Here is a 23,455-nt window from a genome sequence, read left to right as displayed (position 1 = left end):
TCACTGCAAAACAGTAAGAACTAGCCGAGGCAGCAGTTTCTTCTACTGCCTGTTGGTTACATTCCTGACATGGATCAAAGTACCAAAGACTGTGAAAAAAATAACACTGTGAAAGTGTATATGCTTTTTTTTTGTCTCTCACAACCTGAGACTGCTGTAAGGTTGTATCAATATTTATAACCGAGATAAATTGATTTTGGTTTTTATGACAAATAATGGCAGTAGTTCCACTTGGCTCACAGTTGTCTTTTGGAACCATCAGCCTAAGAACCTGAACTTGCAAGGAAGTCTAGTCATTAGATACCTACCTGCTTGCCTGGAATAATGCCATATGGAACAATGCATGCTTGGAGAGGCCAGAGATTTCTAGTAAAAAAGGCACTAATTTCCATATTTCCCTTCCACAGTATATCATCCTTTAATAGCTGCAGTTGGGAGAAATTGGTGAGGTGCATAGTCTCCTCATCCGTGCACAGCCTCAGGCATTATTCGTCCACAACCTCATCTTCTACAAGTACTGGAAGTTTTCAAAATTTGGGAGGTCTTAGCTGCCAGTGTAGGCATGTAACTCATCAGCTGTGCTTAAAGTGTTGAGACACATCTGAGAGCTTAGTTTTGTTTTGCATGTGGTTAGAAGGGCAGATCTGACAGGACTGTGTGCCTGGAAGCTCCATGTCTATGCTGTGTCCTTCCTGTAGACACCACCAGTCAAATTTTACATGGTGCTTGCTTTTGCAAGGCCTGTGTATTCGTGTCATTGCAGTCCTGGTTGTACTACAAGAGAACATTTCTACATTGCTCTGCAGCTGCAAGAAAATATTCTTTGGAAGGCTTTTTGCTGTCATTCTTAAAAGGTCTCCTAAGTATAGCTATCCTAAAATGTTCAGTAACAGGACAGCAACAATGGAGTAGTGACCTTACCAGATCACTGTCTTTGACTGTTTATCTGTAGTAGAAACAGAAATTTTCAATCTCTGCCTTGTTCTTTTGCTCTCTTTGGATCAGGAATTTACGTCAACAGAAAAAATAAGGACAAAAGTTATAATTGGTCATGAATATTTTAGACAAAATAGTAACATTTCACCTTCATTTGTGCAGTGCTGGGTCCTCTGATGCACTTTTCTAAAATATTATCAGTTTACCTTGTGTATCCTGACTCAGACACAGCAACGTGGATCTTATTGGCAGGAAATAAAAGTAGCTTGTGAGTGCTGACGACATTCTTCTCAATGCCAAGTGGACCCGACAGCTGAAAAATCCTTTCTTGTTTACATGCAAATACTGAGATTTTCTACCAGAAAGTTTAACCAGATAGAAGTTTAAAAAGCTGGTGTCATTGCACTGCATCACAGCAAACTTGTGAAATTAACTGACCCATTTGGCAAAATGTTTTGAGTTACCTATAACGAAATGTGCTATCACAGAACTGAACACATTTTTTCCAAATTACTGATTTAAGAAAGAAATTTCCAATGCTGAAAACGCTCCACAGTGTTTAGTATAAAGCACTAAAAAAGTCAGAATTGGAAGCTGTAGTAACGGGTAAAAGTCAGTACCCAGTCCATTTCAGTTGTTGCAACTGCACAGATTATGACCTTAAAACTGTTTTCTCTATAGGAGTCTATTTACCTAATTATTTTTAAGTAGGTAATATGTTATTTCTGTTTGCATTATTTGCTGCCTTATTAGTTAAGTCCATGTATCTACCTGTCCTGTGTAGTAATTTCTCAGTAAATTCTACTAATTAAGGACTGTAAGTCAAGGGGTTTTTTTGTAAATAGCTCAAGATCAGCACAAGCTACATGCTGCATTTTGAAGTTTTATTAGGAGTCTTAAGGACTCTATTGCCAGGTCCTAGGTGAACTTTGAAGGTGCCAGTCACATATAGAAGCAAGTTCTGATAGATCCGGTTTTCATCAGTATGAAAGGAAAACAGCCACAACTAAAGCTAAAAAAATCACAAAGAGAAATTTTAAACGGTTGAAACTGTTGAGAGCCTGAGCTACTGCAAGACTGCTTATTTGCAACCCAACACTATCCACCATCTGCTGGAAGCCCAAGGGGTGACAGTATTTATGTACCTAGGCTAGGCCAGAGCCATCACCCTGAAACTCCCAAAGCCAGCTTCCCTCTGGCTGCCATTCTCACAGTTGTCTGTTGTTGATAACAGGGAGAAACACTGTGTATCAGCTCTTTGCTGATGCTCACAGTCCATACATCTTTAAATGCCTTAGGGCAGGTCTGCTCAGGGTTGTGCTTCTACTGGCAGTGCCCCCAGTTTGCCTTTTGCACCAGGACTTCGAACAGCTCTTCTGATATTGGTGGGACTGAAGGGTCATGGGCAGCCATGAGAAAACTTCATTTGACCATCTCTTGTACAGAAGGGTTTTAATACCCTCTGCAGCCTGCCCCACTGCTTGGTTTTGACTGTGTGGTGCATTTTTCTGAAGAAGCAAAGGAGTCACAATCTGGAGTCTTGGTTCTTGCAAGTGGGAATGAAATATGTGTATGCTCTGCTGAGGTACCATTTTTAGAGTCCCAGCTGTGTTGCATTGTGTATATGACTCATAACAAGCATTTTGGATGTGTCAATGCACCTGCAGTGCCATCTGATAACCCTTATCTTTGGGGAGCAGCAGGCATGGAGCTGCTCTGCAGGAGTTCCCTCCCAGCAGCAGTGCCCAGGCCCCAGGGTTGCTTCTCTCCAACAGCAGGAAGGGGAGCATGCTCTGTCACCCAACACCCAGAACCAGCTGCTAACACCAGCAGTGCCAAAAATCTCTTTCAAAAGAAAGGGGGGGGGAGAGTTCCCACATTGATATTTAGACAAGCATAATTTGTCAAATAGGCTGCTTCTTAGTAGGTCTTGCTGCCTTCCACACCTTGGGATGCTTGAGAATTAAGGTGCTTGCTTTGATGCTGAAATAGGAACTAAAGCCTCTTTCACACAAACATTTCTGGTAATGCTGATGCCACCACATGCTGTTGTCCTGTTGGTCTTTTTTGTTGTCACTGTTACACAGGCTGTTGGTTTTTAATCTCTTCAAAAGCTGACATAGTGTTTTACCATTTAATCATTCTGCCACTGTCCTTGCAGACCTCAGTGTTTCCGTAAGGCAGCAACTGTCAAATATTAGCCAGGATTTAGTTATTTGCTTTAGTTCTTTACATAAGGACTTACTTACAGCTAAGACATGCTTTTTATCTTTTCTGAAAGATACATTTGCTTTCAAGGAAAGACGGATTAAAATGTGTTCTTTTTACATAAAACCGTTTGCTCCCTCCTTTTCTGTGAGTGCTGACCTGGTGATGTAGGTTGGTCCTTTAAAGAAAGGAGGAAAAGGGATGGTGTTGGAGATGTGTCCTATTTTTTTACCAAAACTCATGAAGTGACAAGAGTCTTCCTCTCTGTGATCATTCTGGGCACTTAATGAGAAAGTTTAGTCTGTTATTATAGAAGGCTGGTAACATTTTATTTCAAATATGCTTGTGCAAATGCAGAATTTGAAAGAACTGAAGGTTCTGTAGCTTAAATAGTTAGAGCTTTATCTTGGGAGTTACTGGCAATGCTATGGCTGCTTTAAAACAGAAGGTAGCATTGACATATTCAGGCTTCAGGGTCTATGTCTTAAAGTTATGAAGACAGGCATTCTTTTTGCTATTTTAAACATATCTCCATTGACTGTAGTTATGCTAGGGTTTCTAAGACAGAAAAGATGCTCAGAATTTCCTATTCATATGAAAGAGAAGGAGAAATTTCATTTTTGCAAGATAGAAATCTGAAAAAAATTATCGACAGGATTTTTGTATCTGTGAGCTGAATGAAGAAGCACTCACTTTCTGTCATTCTTTTTAAAAACTGAATTTGGACCAGGTGGCTTTTCTTCTTGATAGGAAAAGCTTGTCAGCTAGACCTTTGGCACCATTTGCTTTCTGCTATGACTCTATTATACTTCAGGGAGAATATTTTGAACCAGGCAGCATGTTGTGGCAACAGTACAATCACATCCTCTCAAGGAGCACTTGGTGACTTACTTGTCAAGGCAGCATTCCATAAATGATTGCCTCAGCAGGATTCAAGCTAAAATTATTTAAAATGTTACACTGCAACTCCATTTAGATGCAGGAGGGTATTTTCCCTTTGTTACGATTTTATTACTGTATCAGTTTAATTTTTTATTATTCAGGACTAGGTTTATCAGCTCGTATTTCTTAAGCTTGTAGGACTGAACATTGTAAAATCAATATTTTTCCTAATTAAGGTGGGTTTGGGGAGTGGATAATCAAACAGTGTAGTGAATCATTAAAAACTTACATGGTAATATTGACCAGCATTATTGGCAAAAAGAGACCAAATCTTTATGCCAGGGACTCTTTTTCTTATATTTTTAAAGCAGAAGCAAAACACGTTCAAGTAAAAATTGATGTTCTCAGCATTTAACAGTGTAGAGATAGTCCTTTATGGATATAAAAGCAAATGCAGTGTGTTAAAATTCTGGGCACTCATATATAGCATTTGCTTTCCCGTCATTTAACTTAGCAGTAATCAGTGTCTGACTTCAAGGAGTCTTATTGTGTTTGGACAGAGATGGAAAGCTCCTGCCTCTTATGAATATAATGGATAATTTCTAATTTATTGGCAATTTTTTGCCAGTACCTTTTTACCCTCCAAACAATGGTTTCTTCTTGTCTGACATTGACTAATATTGGTTTTGGTTTATTTGTTTTTACATTAGCTGTGGCCTACTAGAGTTTGCTTCTGACCTTCTCAGTCGGTATTACTGAACAGACCAGTAAGTGATGATTTGCTGTCACATTAGGAAATAGCTTCCCTTCCCCCAGCTCCCTTAGCACAAAACTAGTGAGTGCAGGTGGAACACTGGATGCTGTTGAACACCACCATTTTATTCTATGGCATTTGACTGACTTTTGCCTTAGAAACACATAATCAAGAACCTTGAGTCTGCTGTTAGATCCAGAGTGATCTCTGTGCTTTCCTCTTGCATCAGATTCTTGTATGAACAAACTGCTCAAGATCCTTTTTTGTAAGAGTGATACCGTTTTGGCAGGGTTACTTCATGGCTGTATCATGTGCAGGAGCTGCACCTCTTTCTTTAAGGAAAGTAGAGTAAGACAAAGACTGAAAATACATTCATTCATTTTTCAGGTATGAAAACATAAAGTAGAAAACTCATTAATCTGACATGAGCCAAGGCAAACATTGCATCCCCTCTGTGCTTTTTTAACTAGACCATGCCTTAAGGAGTTGTTCTGTGGTTCTTCATAGACTTTCTGATGAAAGTAAACCTGGCATCACTGTAGAACTAAGGGCATCAGAGTTTGGCTGGGTGGTGGGAACAGGAGACCTAAGGAGAAATTACGTTGAATACCATCTAAGCCGCAGAAAATTATAAACATGTTGTCACTGTATTTCCTGAGAAAGTGTCTCCCTAAAATGCTTATTTCATTATTATTACCTAATCAGACGTTCAAAGGAACAGCGTTTTTTTTGTAGAAGCACAGTGTTTATCATTCTCGTTTCTAAGATTAACTTCCTCAGTTTGCATGGGAAGCTTTGTAACACTTGTATATTGACTCAGGCAGGCTGTAGTAATTAAGGCAAGTTTTAGTTCATCTCTTGCAATTTCCTTTAACAATTCCGCATGTCCCACTGTGACTGAAAAAGATTGAATTTATGTCCCTTAACATCAGCTGGGACAGAATAACACAGCAAGACACAAGCTCCTGTGGTGGGTGCTTCCAATGTATATATTAGAGGGTTTGTATCTAAACTAGAGAGAGGTGGGCAGGTATTTACCACCCACTGGGACAAGCTACAGTGTGACTGCAGGGAAGAAGTGGCCTCAGTTTGCAACCATCGCTTTGCATGGCTTTTGCCCTATGCTCATGGAAAGGTAGTTTAAGCTGGAGCTGGAGGTGTGAGGGCCAGTAAAGAAAGCTAGGTGATGAGGTGCCTAGCCACTGCATGGGGAAGGAACTAGCGAGCTGGCAGCAATTCTGAATACACCTTCCCTAATTTTGTGGTGGTTTGCGGGTCTGTCCTGCCTGAACTTTAAAATGGCAGTTTGTGGACATGTGAATTTAGGAAATCTGCTTTCCTATGATGTTGGTCTCATAGCTTGATGATCATGGTTCTCTCATCACTTAGATCTCATGTAAGCTTACCCCGTAGTTGAAACATTTACAGCTTCCCTCTCCTGAATTGATTCTCTGGTGGCTAACAGAGAGACTTGCACTTAAGCTGTAGCCTTTCCTCCAGAGAAGCCTTTAATTTGGTTTTATTCTGTAGGTGGTTGCCTGGTACCCGTAGGAACTTGTGAGAACTTAATATCTTTAGTCTGCTGTAAAAGTGAGGTGGCAGCTTCAGAAGTTACTGCCAGCACAAGTGCAGATAGTATAACTGTAAGAGCCTACTAGGTTTAGGAAAATGGTTTAAATGTCACTTGAGAGGATTTTCCTGTAACTAATTGTGCAGTTAAAGACTGGGTTTATGGAGGGAAGAATGTACATGCTCAAAAATCAAGATTAGAAAATTTTAACTTGTTAGTTAAATTTGATTTGTATGCTTGCAGTTTAAAGGAGTTCCTAATTGACTAGCTCCACTTCTTTGTATTATTTCCTTGATGGTATATTTTAATATAACTATTGATTGGATTGTGAGCTTGCAACCAAATGAGAAATATTAGTCTATAAATGCTGATTTGTACAGCAGATCCTGTGCACCAGTTTGTAAGATGTTTTTAAATTTTTTAAAACATAATTCTTGCTGAGTTGAGTGCTTTTTCTTTTACTTATGAGCAGTAGATATTATTGTACCTCACATAGATTTGCTGTAGGCAGTGTTGGAGTGCCTGGAAAAATCTGTCAAACTGCTTTCAGAAATGGCAAGAAATGTCAATTAACCCTGGAATTGTACAGCAAATTAGCAAATGTAGTGTCTTGAGGATAATGCATTTTCTGCCAGTCTGCTTTTTTTAGTGAGTGCATAGGCAGCCCCAGTGATAAAGCCTAATGTCTAGGACTGAGAAGTACTATCACATAATTAACTCTTTAATTTGCCTGGGGAGGGAGGTTATTAGCCTTATTAATTTTATTTATTATTGTTTACCTGCCCAAGTGACTGGTGTAAAGAACATCAGGTCAGGCGGGCAGAAAAGTCTGGAGAAGTTGGCCATCTGTTTCTCCTTCTGGACAGATGTTGTCAGTGGGGAGCCTCCAACCTGAGGGAATGGTAAGACTGAGCTCCCTGCCTGGTCCAGATGCTCTGTGGTTGTAGGTGTGTATGGCTTAGAAAGTTGCTCTTTCACAAATAGTTAACAGTCTTATAAGCAGAAGAACACTTCAGATGCTATGTTAGAGTGAAGTCTGCCACAAATCTTCCTTATGTCTGTGCAAGTAAGAGCAGGGGGTTTTTTTCCTGATATAATTTTGGTCTGGAAGAGCAATGAAAGCCTGTGACACAACCACAGTTGTCACCATCTTTTTAGTAGCCAAGAAAATCCTCTTTGACTAGTGCTGGGTTAGACAGTGGCCTGAGCTCTGGTAAATCAACACCAAGCCCATTTTAAAAGATTGCAAAAGTAATTTGCACCAATTGTTTGCATTGTGGATTATGATGAAACAATAGTCATCTTCAAAAAAATCTCTTGTGTTTGGGGTTGGCTATAATTGCCATTCTCTAAAACAAACAAATACTAGATACAGATTGATTTGTTTAGATATGGCTGGCCACTGCCCTGGATGCCACTGAATGGGTTGAGAAAATACCCCCTGGCATGACCAGAGTGCAAATCCTTTTCCATATATGCTCCAGCTCTGATTCTGTTGAAGCACTGGCTGCATGAGAAGAATCAACATTTATGAGTATGCCAAAGGACAAAAAGTTCAAGTGTCTGCCTTGGGTCAGGCTGCTTTCCTCATCAAGCATTCTCATGATAGCAGAGGGTAACTGATGAACACAAGAAAATAACCAAATTTCTTGTCTCACTGGCATGTAGGTGTTGTCCACTGCAAATCACAGGTTGATGCAGGCAAGAGAGACCTGTAACAATCTTACGTTGCATGTGAATTTCCTGGAAGGCAAAGGCATCAGGTGACCCATTGTCAACTTCTTTCTGGTTCTTGTCAGTCCCCAGCACCGAGCTGCACAGGATACAAGAACAAATATGCGTCATAGTAATATGGTAAAGGATGCTGTCCTTTCCCTGTGAGCCACACAAGGTCACACTGTATTTATTCCAGGGGTCTACTCCAATACAATACTGTTGTATTGGTCACTAGACACAGTTGGGCACTCTGAAAGACTCTGCCTTGATGATAGTAAGATAGTAAGTCAGTCAGGTCATCTTTTTCTGCTTCTACTGTCAGATCAGTTGCAGGGGTCAAGGTGTGCTCCCAGCCTGTTCAGAAATGGTGTCAGCTATTAGTCCTGCTTCATGTGCTCCTGACCACATGGATGTTAGCTGGTTGAGTATTTCCTGAAAGTTAGCCTCCTTCCCTATATCTGGATATTCATACACAAAGGAAGGAATCTTTCCATGAGGAATGTACCACTTGAAAGCTCTCACAAAAGAAAAATATTTCTGAGGAAAATAAAAGTAGAGTGACTTTTTTTTACTGGCTTTAGTGTTTTACAGAGTCTAAGCAAAATGATCAGCCACCAAGCTCAAGAGTTCAAAAGATGTTCAAAGTGCACATTTATATGGTCAAACTCATTGCCACAGCAGGTGCATGTGTTCAAACAGGGATCAGACAAATTAATCAAGTCTGTTAAAATAGTGTCATGGCTGTAGTTACATGGCCCTGAAGTGGCCAAAAAGTTGTGGTCAGTGGAAGCAGAGGAGGTATTTCAGCAGAAGGATGTATGCATGTGTGTCATATTCATGCTCCCTTTCCCCGAAGAACTACTTGTGGCCCATTGTGGGGTCAACATACTGGAAAGGATGGATCCTTAAATTGATCCAGTTGATCAGTGCTTATGTTCTCCCCTATGCCATTCTATTGTCTTTTAGATGCTTTGGAGTTTGTGACACTTGTCATCTACCTCTACAGATGGGATCACTTAGAAAGAAGTCATGATAGGAGAAAGGAACTGTTTTCCCTATTGTCCTGGGTGCTCCAGTCCAACCTGACCACCTCTATTCCACAAAGGAGGCATCCATTTTTAATATTTAAACATTCACAGAAATGTTTGTAACTTCATAGAGGATGGAATAAACATTTTTCTTGTATTCTGTGTTCTTAAAAGCTATTTATAATGAAGACAGTTTTCACATACATAAACCCCAGCTTTGTTCAAGTGAGCATGTTTTTGTAGATACTAAACTTGCAAAAATATTTTATCTATTAATGTGTGGATGCAGCTTTAGTTGCTTCTTAATCCAAGTACTGGGCTATCAGGCAGTGGAGACTTGAAGTTGAAATTCTCCCATCAGGAGAACTAAAATGCTTTAGTTTGTTCTAGAAGTGACATGGAAAAAATAGGAATATATACAACTGGACATTTAGAGTGCACTATTGAATTTAATTAAGGTTCTTAGGGTAGGCAGATTCAATTACACTGTCCTGAAAGCTTTTTGTTATGATACAAGGATTTTTAGAAATTCCTGACAAAATGAATGCCACAGTGAAACTAGACCTTTTCTTAAAGACTGAGGTCATGAGGAGCATTGATATATAAGCCTCACAGAATACCAGACTGGAAGAAGCCTCCAGAAATCTCTGCTTGAAGCCTCTGCTCAGAGATACTCAAGCTAAAGTAGGTTTATCTATAAAGTAGCTTGCAGACAAAGTACTGATAATTGCAAGTACAGACAAAGTACTGCAGATAAAGTACTGATAATTGCAAGTGTAACTTCAGTTTAAATAAGTTTGTGTATGGAATATAATTCTTAAACTCCTGAGTTTTTCTGTACATTGAGTTCTGTAAAATGGTTTCAAATTGGTGTGGGTTTAGCAATATAGACAACTGCTGTGTTGCACGAGAAACTGGTGGGTTGCTACAGTCTCCTCATCTCTAGCTGTGAGGGCATATCAGCAATTAAATTGAAAGAAAATGAGAATATTCATAATATACTTCAGAAATTTATTTTTAAGGAGTATCTATTCCACAGTAATTTCTGTATGGCAGGAAATAGCATCATTTGCATTGTTTGTAAGATCTTGTATATGATTACTTTTTGGTAAATATTTTTCAACTAATCACATCTTTTCTGATATATCCTTGATGGCCACAGCCTGTGGGACATGAGTCATCAAAAAGGACCATCTTTTCAATATGGGGATTGTAAATCTAGCATACAGAGCTAGTTGGATTTCGGAACCAGAGCAGACAAGATTTGTTTCAGGGCTAGTATGACAGTGGAATTACATCATGTGGTTTTGTTTATTCAGATGTGCATGTGTAGCATTGAGCAGGAGTAAAATATTGCATTGGTTAAGCAGTAAGTGGTTAAACACAGTAGTTAGGCTTGCATGTTTTTTAGTGGAATTTTCTGGAATGTCTTTTGAAGTGCCACAATGCCATCTACTGGTTCACTTTTCTGTTTTTTCCCAGAGGGGGGTTTCTTTTGTACACAGGCTTCTGTGTAAGGTTTATACAGTGTTTTTGAATAGCAAAAGAAACAAGGTGGCAAATGAGCAAAATAGTTTCTGGATGCATATGTATGTCAAAGGACATAATACATTATATACATTGAAGAATCGTTTTGAATCTCTTGCCAGTCTTGCTCTGCTTTTGTTAAAAGTAACTCTGAGATGATTAATACTGAAATATAAAGGACAAATTTCTGCATTCCATTTATGCCCCCATAGTAGCTTGTGTGCAGTAGCTTCACTGTTTTCTGTTTATAGTCAGCCAGTTTCCCTTTTTGTTTCAATGTTTTTATGCAGATAAATTAAAAGAAAATGAAGAAATACATAAGCTGTCAAGCCACAGGAAGAGGAAAGTAGTGTATGAGAAATCGTTTCTGACAGGATTGTTCACTGACAAATTCCTAGGTTCAATCTATTCCCCGTAATAGCCTCCTCTTCCCTCTCCCCCCATCCCTCTGGCATGTGTTTAAGATTCATCAGCAACCTTCCAAAGACTAAAAATTCCACAGACTTTCCAACATCTATTATGGAGAGATATGTATTCAGAAATGTTATTCTACGTATCAGACTGTTCAAACTGTAAATGAGCAGTAGGCAGTTATAAGAAATTTTATTGGTTCTTGTCTTTAACCAATCTGACTAATATTATCTATAGGAGTAGCCCTCTGTCTTCTATTTGCTGCCAACAGAAACAAATGGACATATGCAAAAATAATTTCAAAAACCCCAAACCAAACAGGAACTGTAGATACAGGTAAACACTGTTATTTGCAGTTTCATTGCCATTTTTTAATTTATGCTAGGTAGAGAGTTTACTCATTAATTGGTCATTCTGTTTATCTTCATAAAATACTCTTCAGTTTTAATTTGTTTTTTCCCTTCACGTTCAGTTTCTCCTAAGAGAAATTTTTCATAATCCTGCCTTTCTTCAGTCTAGTTAGGAAAAAAAGAAACATTGGTAATGACTTGTAACTCTATGGATTGTTTTTTTAATAGATTTGTAACTCACTCAAGTACAGCTTCAGAGTCATTATTCAAATCAACACAGCTAGAAAAAATGTCCAGCAGTTTCCTAGATGGCCTATAAATAAGGTAAATACAAACATCTGTGCCCTTCCTGCCCTTTTACCCTTTTATCTCTCTGACATTCAGAAGGTCAAGTGGATCTTGCCAAGCCCAGTTTTGATCTGGTAGGAGCTGTATCTTGCTGACAGCTGTGGAGCATGTGCATGTCCATGTGTGTACTGGTGGAAGAGCCCGAGTGTGCTTTGGGCCAGCTCCCATGGAAAGGAAGGTGTCTGTGTGTTAAAGTTGGTGCTTGTTTGTGGCAGTGGGTTATTACACTGCAGTTGGTGGGCTGTACGCTGGGAGCAGTGAAGCTGAAATGATTGTACTTGGCACCCGCGTTGTCTTTTGTCATATAAATGATCCATGTCAGAGAGGTTGCACTGGGGAGTGGAACTCGTTAGCAGCTCGGGCTTCCCAGTCCTTGCTAAACAAGCCACCCACGAGTCGTATGGTAGCTCTGCCGTGGGGAAAGCTGCAGTGGTGCTTCCATCACTGTGCTGCTTGGGTTTGGTTGGGGTGTTTTGGCTGGGGAGCACTCTGCGCTGTGCAGAGGAACAGAGGCTGCTCCCTGCCTATATTTGGAATAAGTGCTAACCTCCCACTCCTAATTGTTATCTCTTCTGGGAAGTACCAGGGCAAGCCTGCCTTTAGTGTGACATTAAATAAGGGAGGACTGGCAAAACTAGAAGCACAAACAAGATTATTTTATATCACATCTTCTGTTTCAATTCATCTTTTCCTTTTTTTTACTTCTCTGAACTGTCCTGTGCTGTTGCAAAGAAGGAAGAACTAATTAAGCCAGTTGCTGAAAGTGTTTTGCCACCCACACTACTGAAAAGAACTCTTTGTACAGAATTTGCTCTTACCAGCTGTGCTAAACCCAGTAATTTATCTTTGCCAAATAAAAAAAAAAAAAAAAAAAGAAAAAGCTGCTTTAGTTTAGTCCAATTAGACAAGTTAATGTAAGCTATACCCTATCTCCACACAAACACAGATATCTCCTGCTCAAAAGCTGGAGGGTTTGCAAATAATTATTTTCTCCCTCATTAATTCATCTTAATGTTTGCAAAAAGGGCTGGGCTGAGGAGCAGTGGGAAGTTAACTAATTTGTGTATGGAACTGGGTGGGTGTGAGTTCTCTGGCTGAAGAGCAGATTAATGGCAGGTCACCACCCTAAACTTGGGCAGGTTGGAGTAGCAGGGCTTGGGTTTGGCTTGGTGCAGTGCTACAGGCAATGTTTGCCTTGGTGCTGAGAGGCAGGGGTAGGGATGGGGGACAGGCTGTAGGAAGACAGAAGTCTACCTGCCTTCACCTGGAGTATCTTCAAGAGGGACAGAGTGGTTCACTGTATTTGTAGTCATTGCTCTGCAGAGGTTGCTTAATAAAGTGGATCAGAGCCATGGGTTTTTTTTTTTACTGGGGTGTTGGTTTGCAAACTGATCTGAACCAGAGAATTGACCTCAGGGTGTCCATGGTAAATGAATGGCAAGTGACAACTCGTAGTCACAAACCATGACTGAAAATCAACAAATCCATCCTCAGTCCTAAAACATCAATGCTCTTTCATCCCATCATCTCTGTACTCAGGTTTCTAAAGAATGTAGAGAGTCCAGGTAATGCTTTTTTTTTTTATATGGCTTTGACTGGAACTCTTCCAAAAATGGAGGGGAAAAGAAAAATGCTCACTGAAGCTTGGGTCACTTTCAGGTGTAGCGTTTAGAGATACTAAACCAAAAATGATGGCTGAGCAAGAAAAAAGAAATCCTTGGATGTCCTCCATCAGAGAAAGTGAGATAAACAAGGAAATTAGCTTTGTGATTTTGTCAGGAACAGATGACTGTAGTTTAGTAATCTGATATAATTTTGTCAAAAAAAAAAGAAAGTCTTGTTAATGCAGAAAAATAAAAATATATTCCTTTCCTGATATACTTAAAGATTTCCTAAGCACTGCAGTAGGGACTCAATGTGCAAGTAATTACCCAGATGGGGTGCTCCTTTTTGGGTAAAGATGCAGATTGAATCAAAAACATCCAATACAAAACTTGTCTTTGGAAATATAGCTATGTTTTCTAAAGATAAATTCAGTTTGTTATTTCTGCTCTCTCAAATTTAATTTTGTAATTTGAATGGGCACAGAGAAAAGCTCAGCCTGTAATCATGTCTGAGGTATGTGCAAGGTAGCATCAGTGCAGAGAAAAAGATATATTGGAACCTAAAGTAAATTTTTCCTTGTATAAAATTAAGTTTAATCTTTCGGTTTAGCCTTCTTGGAAGACATGGAAAAATGAAACTTCTCTGTCTCTTATGTCTTGGAAAATTGTATATGTTACAGGATCGACTTTTTTTTTTTCTAATACACTGAAAGGCCTTGTTACATTAAAGTGGCAATAAAGCACCTGTCAGTTTTACAAAATGCAATGTACATGGTGCCATCCTGTAACCAGCACTAGGAATCTTGATAAGGACAGTTTGGAGTCTTGAAGCAGACACATTGCCAGCAAATAATTAAACTGTGGCTAGCATTCATTCATCTACAAATTCAGCAGCTCACAATGCCTTTCACATCCCAAACTATAGCTTCAGCAGCAGATAAAAAAGCATTTTTTAAAACATTCTATTGGCTCAAAAGGCATTAACAAAACAAAATTTAAATTGCTAAGTTAAGCAGTATTACAATTCTGAGTCACCTGAACTTTCCTCCTTTATATTTGGTGTTTTGGATAAGATTTGGAATAAATAAAACAACAAATCCACGTTTATTTAGTTAAATGTTGTATTGCCTTACCAGACATACACAAGTATATTCTGCTTGGAAGCAAAAATATTTGCCTTATTTGATTCATCTTTCTGTATTAGGTGATTGTCTTAATTGCTGCAGTTTTCCCAATCGTTACAGTTCATTCTTTTGTTTAAGTGGGTAATCTAAGGTCTGAGCTCTGAGAGTAATTATACCTCTCTGTACTTCTGCTACCTATATAAACTTTCTGTAAAATACTGTGCAGGATGCTGCAAGAAGAGGTATCTCAGCTCCCACTGGAGAGTCCTCAAGCATATACATGTTGTGTACTTGTTATCTATTTGTCTCGTGGAGTTATTACTGCAGATGTTCGTGCAGTCACACATTTGGTGCCACAGATACTGTGAAAGCTTCTTGCTTACAAAAATCAAAGTGAAGGTGTAGCAAATGTCTATGGGTGACTACAGTGCTGTGTAAGATACTACAGGGATGAACTTTGAATGGAATTGAGCACAGGCCCAGCTGGGATCAGAATAGCTACTGGCTTCAAAGGCAGCGGATGACCAAGGTTTTTTGTGCTGCCTAACCAAATGCATTTTCTAGAGAGATCTGCATTGCCATGTGAAACAGAATTTTCTTAATTGAAGAATCATCTGCTTTAGCTGTTCTCACCACTCTGAGACTGCACTCTCCTAAACTACTTTTGATTTCACAGAAGCAGTTAGGTCGGAAAAGACCTCTGAGATCATCAAGTCCAACCATGTCAACTAGACCATGGCACTAAGTGCCATGTCCAGTCTTTCCTTAAACACCTGCAGGGATGGTGACTCTGCCACCTCCCTGGGCAGTCCATTCCAGTGTCTCATCACCCTTTCTGTGAAGAAATTATTCCTAATGCCCAATCTAAACCTCCCCTGGCACAGCTTGAGGCTATGTCCTCTCATCCTGTCACTAGTTGTCTGGGAGAAGAGACTGACCCCCACCTGGCTACAACCTCCTTTCAGGTAGCTGTAGAGAGTGGTAAGGTCACTCCTGAGCCTCCTTTTCTCCAGGCTAAACACTCCCAGCTCCCTCAGGTGCAACTTGTGGGACTTGTGCTCCAGACTCTTCACCAGCTCTGGAACTTTCTCTAAGTTCCAGTCGTTTGTGACAAAATCATAAATTTTGCAGAAATTTTCTGGAATGTAGAAGGTGATGTAATGTATTTTAAAAAAGGCAAGGGGGCACAGGTGAATAATTTTCTGAAATACATTAGCCTACAAACATGCCATATACTTCTTTGTGTAATTGTTTTGCAGCTCATCCCAGCAGCCAAACTCCCCAGTTTTCACGAGAAATAAGACTAAAGTTGATTCTTTCAGTCCATTGCATTTCTGGCATCTGACTTCAAATACAAATGCTGTAAAAGGTGGTCTTTAAATTATGACTGTTGTCACAGTGTTGTGGCAGCTCATTTTAGTTCTGCAGTAGTTCACAGTATGAAAGCCTATTAGTGCTACAGAATTGCTTGATCACACTCCTCAGTAAGCATATTTGTAATCTTATACCTGTCTATGAGGCCTACATTTTCTTCAGTGTTTCATTCCAAAAATTTCTCGCAACTAGTGCTCCAGGAAGACACTAAAGAGTGAAATATTTTCCTTTTATAATGACAGTGTAGTTTTTGTGTGCATTGTGGAGTTAGTGTATCTGTGATACACAAACATTACAGTATTTTCGTGGACATAGTGCAGAATGTGTGTTTTGTGACAGTGGCTGTTGTATTATACTACTGACAAAAGTAAGGCAGGCACTCGCACTGGCATTGATGAATTCTGCTTATGTAGTTGCTACAAAACATAGGGTCCTCTGTGAATGGTTTGGGCATTTACATACCAAATGTCTCAGCATTACTAGACTACCTGTTATACCACACTCAGCACAATGTTATCCAGGTCTTTGTCTCTGTATTTTCAAGTACTAATGTTTTATATGCCTTTCCTTCAGCATCTTAACTGAGTGATTTTTCTCTTGTGCATGCTATGTTGAGAAAAGATTAGCCTCTATGAAGTTTTTCCTTTTTACCCACATGGGAGTGACTCTTTAGAAGCTGTGGTGCTTCTGTGTTTTACTTTCTGAAGAGTTTGAGCTGCTCTGTCAAGGTAGAGGCTTTCTATGCAAATGAGAAAGAAAAGCCAAGATGCCAAAATAACATTAGCAGGTAACAAGTATGAAGAGAGGAAAGGTGGGAGCCTGGAGATTGCCACGATGCTGAAAGCATGCAAAGATCACACCCAGTCACAGAGTATTATGTCTGCAGATCTGCTTCTCCCTTGGATGTGTGCTGTATCAAACCTTCACCTGGCTGTTTAAGCCCTAATTCAGTCACTGCTTGCTTTCCCATGACCCACTGTAAGGGCACCTCTGCAGCAGCAGAGGGATGCTTCATCCCCTTTGCAGCAGGCTGCTGCCCATGCCATCCACCGTTGGGCCCTGCATGCTTTAAAGATTGCATTTTCCTTGTCACACTCCGTTTTATCCAAGCGGCTTGTGGGAAATGAGAGAAGCAAAACAGTGTGACTTTACTAAGGGACCACATAATCTGGTCGATTTGCCTTTCATAGAATCATAGAACAGCCCAGGTTGGAAGGGACTTGAAAGATTCCTGATGTTTTCCTTTCTCTGTTGAGGACCCTTAGTTGTTGTTTCAAGCTGTATCAAGTGTGTAGCTGTTAGGAGCAAAGGCCATGTCTGTCATGACCATGTTGTCTGTGAGGACAGTAGCATGTTTGTGTAATTTTTTTAAAAGGTTCAACTAAGAAAAAAAAAATTTTAAAACAAGAATCTCTTGCTATTTTATATCACCATATACAAATACAAATGAATATATATTCTTGCAGTATTTTATGGGTGAATCATTGCTGGAACAGATATGATTCTCTGCTCTTTTCACTGAAGAGTGTCTCTTCAGGGAGACCCACAGAATAAATTAATAAGAGTGTGAAATAAATATGTCATCCTGCTTCTGACGGGCCAAATGAATATGTACCAAGATTTTTAAAAAGTGCATATGGGTTTAACAAAATTACATAATTCTCACCTATTAGATGGTTTGCTTTAGTTCACACCTTCTTACCTAGTGAAAGCCAGACAAATGGTAGCTATAAATTAAAATCTCCTGCCTTTTCAAAGGCTTCATCTACCAGTGGTTGTAGAAGATGTTATGGCACAAAGAAACAAAGAAAACAGCAGTTGTGGAACAGAGACAGAAATAAAAGACACAGTAGTTCCAACTTCTCAGGTCTGTGCTTTCCTTCACGTCCTTTCTCGTTCTGTGTAGACAAATGGAATCAAGTGAAACCAGGGAAATGTCTCCCAAATCAGGTTTTTCCACATTGCTTCCAACTCTGAAGAACTGGAATAACCTATGTATTTAAGAAGCCAAATGTAGTTTTTCAGCATTCTTTCCTAAGTAAAAATAAATAGAGCTGCTGCTGCAGCATTTAATACCAACACGAACATGTGGCAAAGAACTGAAGTTACTGAAGAGATTTTGGTTCCATTTGAGTTTTTTTAATTACTGTGTACCACACTGATGTGTTTATTATTGCAATATAGGATAATTTCAAAAATTGCTGTCCACATTAATTTAAAAAAAACCCATATAACATTCAACTGACCTTAGTTAATATGAAAAATGTTTATTATAAAGTGTGCTGTGTATAGCATATCCAATTTGGGCCATGGGGGAAATAAAAGATAATACTTCTTAGAAACAGTAACTATTTCACTTACATTTGCAACAGGATTGCAAATTGGTTGGCATCATCCAACAGGAAAGACAGTAGGTAAACAACTTGCAGCACTGTTGCCATCTCTTTCAAGTAATCATTAGTCTTGTACATTTCTGTTCCTGTCAGCATTCACTTAAGAAGCATTTTATAATCATAGTGCAAAGAATTATGAATGGGCAAGTTCTTCATAGGGTGTTACAGGCCCAGATTAGCAGCAGTATATGCAATATGACTACGGTGTCATCGGGGATTTTTCTTCCTGGTTCAGATTCTGCCGTGTGCCTGTGAGATAGACTTGTCAACATTTCAGGTGCAACAGGAAAAAACAATCTGATTGAATGTGTGTATATGTGTGTGTGTGTGTGTGTATGTGTGAGTATTAGTGTTAGGCCAGTCCTGCTTTTGTCTGCCATCCAAAAGTGATGTGAAAAAAAAACCCTAGGTGTTGGCTTGCCTTTGAAGGTAGAAAATTGTTCCCTAGAGATTATTTCAACAACTATGTTTAAATGAAGGGAGTTTATTAAATAAACAAACACTGTTTGTTAATTTTGCTGCTTGTGTGACAAATGGGGGGAGACATAGAAGGGTCAGAGAGAAACTCCTCTCTATGACTCTTGCATGACTTAGCGTAGAAAGCTATGGTCAAAGTACCATTACTATTGCATTGATTTGCATAAGAACATAGCCTGATTGCAATTAGGAGGATGATGTTTCTATGTGCTGGCAATGTCGATCAAGGTATGTCACACCCTGTGAAAGCTGCTAAGATTCTTTTGAGAGTCTAGACCTATTGTCTTTCCTCCTTGTGTGTCCATTCTGTTAAGCCAGATTGCTTGTCATTTTGACTTTGCATTTTTTTACTGAAGCTGTGGACATCCTTCTTCAGATCCACCCATATGGGTGTACCCTTTGGCTGTACTTTGCCATGTCCTTTTGGACATTACCTTTCCTCAGGTCTGTTGCCTAGCTACTTACCTGAGTAATTTTAGGACATTCACCTTAAAATTTGTCAATGAGACCTCATCAGAGCAGGTAGCTAGTAGTTCAGAGATGGTAAGGTTTGACAGGAAGATAAGGATGAGTAGTTCAGTGACAGTGAGAAAAATCATCATCATCGGGGTCAGCAGGATTTGTTAGAGCTCACAGGTTATACACCACACAATTACAACTCTGTAAAGTACATGGGAAAAAGAGATGCCTGGCCACCTTTGTACTGCAGAGCCAACACAACTAAGGAATGAAAAATCTTGTGATTATTAAAGTAGACAGAAATTTTGAATTCATACAGAGGTGTCAAGGAGAGATGCCATCATACTTTTCAGAGCAGAACTATGCACTCTAAAATGTCTGAGGTAAATCAGAAAAAGTTGTCAAACCTGGTCGCCTTATTTTTGGCCCTGCACAAATAGCAGTCACTTCTAGCTCAACCCTGAGCTGCAAAGTAATATCTTTGTATGGATAAAAATACACAAGACATGCCACATAACTTCAAAAACTGAAGATCTCCTAGTAGTATTTTGCAAGCAGTGGCAATGGGCCTGCAGGATCTACTCTGCTGGCTGTGTCAAGTTAGGAAGGCAGCCCCGAGGATTCAGGCTACCTTCCAGGCTATCACTGTCCCATTCTAGTTGTATCTGTCACATGGTTTGGCATGGAAATTACACATAACTTGCTCACCAGTGTCCTTAAGAGTCAGGCACTGGCCACCATCGACCATTGTAGAGGACAGAGTTCTGAGTTGCCAATTTGACTGGATTTGTTGAATTTTTAGGGTGGTAGTATGTTCTTTCAGTATCCTCAAGACATTTGGATTTCTTACTTAATTCTACAATTTAACTCTTACTGCACCTCCCCATATACATCTCTGATACTCTGTTATCTGGGGAAAGCCTCTACTTGCTTTTTTCCCCAATAGCAATGAAAGATTCCATGAAGTGACTTATTCCTGTGATTGCTGCTGCCAGCCACAACAAAGGAAAAGTGCTGTTTCCGTATGAACGCACAAACACCTAATAACCAGAGAATGGTTGGGTTACAGGATGGACCAGTCCTCACTGGTCAGGGATTTCTTTTTTCCCCATTTGTTGTCTCACTTACATCTGATAAATCCCTAAGCCTTCTCCTGGATTCAGATGGAAGGAAATAGTAAGGTTTTCAAGGTCACAAGAGACAGCTGGCCATATAGACTTGTACTAAATCTTTGAACAAGGACAAATTGTCAGGTTTTGAGGGTTGGACTTGTCAGACTAAAAGTACATAGTTTTGCAGGCAGAATTTAAACATTGAATAATTCAGAAAGAGCTGAAAAGCAACTTTTATATTTCTATCGATTGTCTTCTCCTGATGACAGAGTGGTTCTTTATTTGCACGTTCTTTCCTGCAAAATTCAATTGCAATGTGTTACCTTAAAGAGGTAAATAAAATTTTGGGTGATGAAGTTGCTGAGCAAATGGTAGAGCCTTTTTCTCCAAAAGCTTCCTGTGATTAATGAGAACACCCTGGCACTGGCCTAAGCACTGGCTTCCAGCCACCTACTGAAAGAGTAAATGACATGACAGGCCACAAACACGTATGATGAAGAAAGAACACAATAGGTAGCCACTTAAGTCTTTAATTTGGGAGAATAATCCACAGTGACGCTTTCTGCTCAAGTGCTTTCTTTAGACTTGGCCTTGTTGAGGACACTGTCAGAAGGCTGTTTTGGTTTGGAGGGTTAATGAGTGTCAGTGTGTAAACACCAGCGTAGTCCTTCCGCTGAGGCAGGGGATGTTTATAGATGTGAAATTTTCAGCAGCTATAAATGGAAGGTCTGTTTGTTTTGTCTGAAGCACATGGGAAAGGCTTGATCATAACGTTAGAAATTCAAGGCTAATGGCTTTAAAAAGTCCTTCTGTTTCAAAGTTCATGTTAAAACGCCATGGCATGGTTTCTGGAAGGGAGGCACCAGAGCAGGCAGGCTGCAGCAGCCCAGCAAAGGCTGACAGCACAGCACTGGTGGCTCTGCGCTCGCTGGAATGCCTGCATGTCTGTGGTGTAGTAAGGAAGCAGCTCACACATAAATCTATGTTTATATTGCTTTCGAGTCAAGAGGTGCAGCAGTAGATAATATCACCTGTTGGCACAAGGACAGCAAACAGCAGCTCGTACCTTTCTCCTACAAAGCCATCTGCCCCGGCTGAATATGATTGACTGAGAAGTCACGTACTCAGTCTCATCTATCTCCCCAGCTGGGGGAGAAAAAAAAATGCAATTCAGGTTTCAGCATTTTTGTAATCCCTCTGAGCCTCCCATTAAATTTGCTCTACTGTGTGGGAAAGGATTAAAGATTCTTTGGGCTCCGAAACACAGTATACAAAAATTAAGTACTACAGCATGGTTTGTGGTAAGGCAGCAGCTAAAGTGTATAGCCTGCCACATAACCCAGAGCAGCGAGTTCTCTTTGACAAGTAACACTTGTTGACAGCTTAAAATTTCTGTTGGTAACACATGCCACAGTCATGTACAGCCTTTGTTTTAAATATTCTGTATGCAACACACTTCATAAGTAATTTAAAAAATAATCAGTTGTTCATATGCTCGTACTAACTTAGCTCACAGTGCCAAAAGAAGGGAATATTTTTCTGGCAAGGAGAACTTCTGTTCCTTTACAAACAGCTCATAAATGCTCCCTTGTAATAAATATTTCAAGATTAAAATCAATGCATTACAAGTTTCAGACAAGGCTGTTTATCAAGATGAAATAGTTCATTTCCTAAAAGGCAATATTATTCACATGTTATGTCAGTGTGGGCATAGATGAGAAATTTTCATTTAAGATCAGCCAGAATTTTTTTGCCCTACAAAACATGGTACAGCTCATAAATGCTCCCTTGTAATAAATATTTCAAGATTAAAATCAATGCATTACAAGTTTCAGACAAGGCTGTTTATCAAGATGAAATAGTTCATTTCCTAAAAGGCAATATTATTCACATGTTATGTCAGTGTGGGCATAGATGAGAAATTTTCATTTAAGATCAGCCAGAATTTTTTTGCCCTACAAAACATGGTAAATGGAAAATGAAAATTCTTTTTTCCCTAATTTTTTACTACTTTGAGAGCCCAACTTGCTGGCAGGCTTAATTTATGCAGTATTAAATCCTACTAAATATATTGTGCTTAGTGTAATTAAGCATCTAGCCTTTTTTGTCCTAATTCCATAATTAAATATATTAACTTTGTGTGTGTGGAAAGGACACAGAGCTGCTGTGTACCCAGGCCTCAGGGAGAACGTAGGGGCAAGAAAGGGCATAATAGATATTAAAAATTAGACTCCAAAATTCATCCTTTTAATAAGAAATGTTGTCTTCTTCTGCTTTCATTACCTTATTTGCACAAAACGTCTTCCTTCCACATCTCAGTTGCCGAGTGAAGAGCTGTGTGTGACTACCACCAACTGCACATCCAACTACAATTTACCAATGTTACAGGGCAGACTAGAAAGTACTAAAGAACAAGAGAAATCAAAGCATCATTGTTGCATTTTTGTCATTTTCATTCCTCATTGCACTAAACAGAAAGCACAAATATAGGAGTTCTGAATATCAACTCATGAAGAGGTGGTTCGAGTGTGTGTAAAATGTTACTGCTGAACTAACAACTGTTTAACTGTTTTCACCATTTGTAAGGCGAATTAAATTAGGGTTCCAAAGGACCTGGAAAATAATACCATGCCATGCCATTTATATCTAGGCTCTCCACCAAAAGAGCATAAAAATATCCATATTTTGATTGTTCATTATATTAATCTTTCAATTTTTCTAAACATACAACCTACTTGCTTTTCCTCTGTAGTAACTTTTAATGTTAATTTATAATAGGAGACTTTGAACAGTATTCCTCAATGTCATTATTTCAAGATTTTATATATGCAGGTACTTTATGTATTGGTTATTTTTCTTAAGATCTAGACAACAGTATTATTGGGAAAAAGAAATTCTTATAGAAAGAGAAGGGTAATTATGAAAAAGCTTAATATATGGGCTACTTAGTTCTTGGGGGTTTTTTAATTTCCCATTGTGAAGCCTAAATTATAACCTGTTTACTTTCCAGTTTCAACTTTCTGATATTTTGGTTTGATTTCAGGTTACTATTGACCAACTCTACTCCACGCAGAAACTGGTTATTGAGAGTCCAGGAAACACATAGCTATGAGAAGCCTCTGATCCTGAAGCAACACTGGACCATCTTCAGCATCCTACAGTGCCACATACAGATGCATAAA

At 39.3% G+C, this 23,455-nt stretch overlaps 1 protein-coding gene across 1 annotated transcript in view; it reads left to right on the top strand.

Annotated features, from left to right (window-relative positions):
- Positions 1-23,379, top strand: part of LYRM4 (LYR motif containing 4) — a gene marked incomplete at its 5' end in the record, with an annotated part of 67,159 nt that extends 43,780 nt beyond the window's left edge. Inside the window, one exon of the mRNA XM_009070542.1 lies at positions 23,317-23,379. Within this exon, the coding sequence (XP_009068790.1) occupies positions 23,317-23,379 (63 nt within the window). The remainder of the gene's footprint in view (positions 1-23,316) is intronic.
- Positions 23,380-23,455: the final 76 nt, after the last annotated feature.

Source organism: Acanthisitta chloris, unplaced genomic scaffold (genome assembly GCF_000695815.1).
Source record: "Acanthisitta chloris isolate BGI_N310 unplaced genomic scaffold, ASM69581v1 scaffold14662, whole genome shotgun sequence".
Classification (NCBI taxonomy): Eukaryota; Metazoa; Chordata; class Aves; order Passeriformes; family Acanthisittidae; genus Acanthisitta; species Acanthisitta chloris.
The sequence above is the reverse complement of the archived record's forward strand: the minus strand, read 5'-3'. Positions and strand labels throughout refer to the sequence as shown.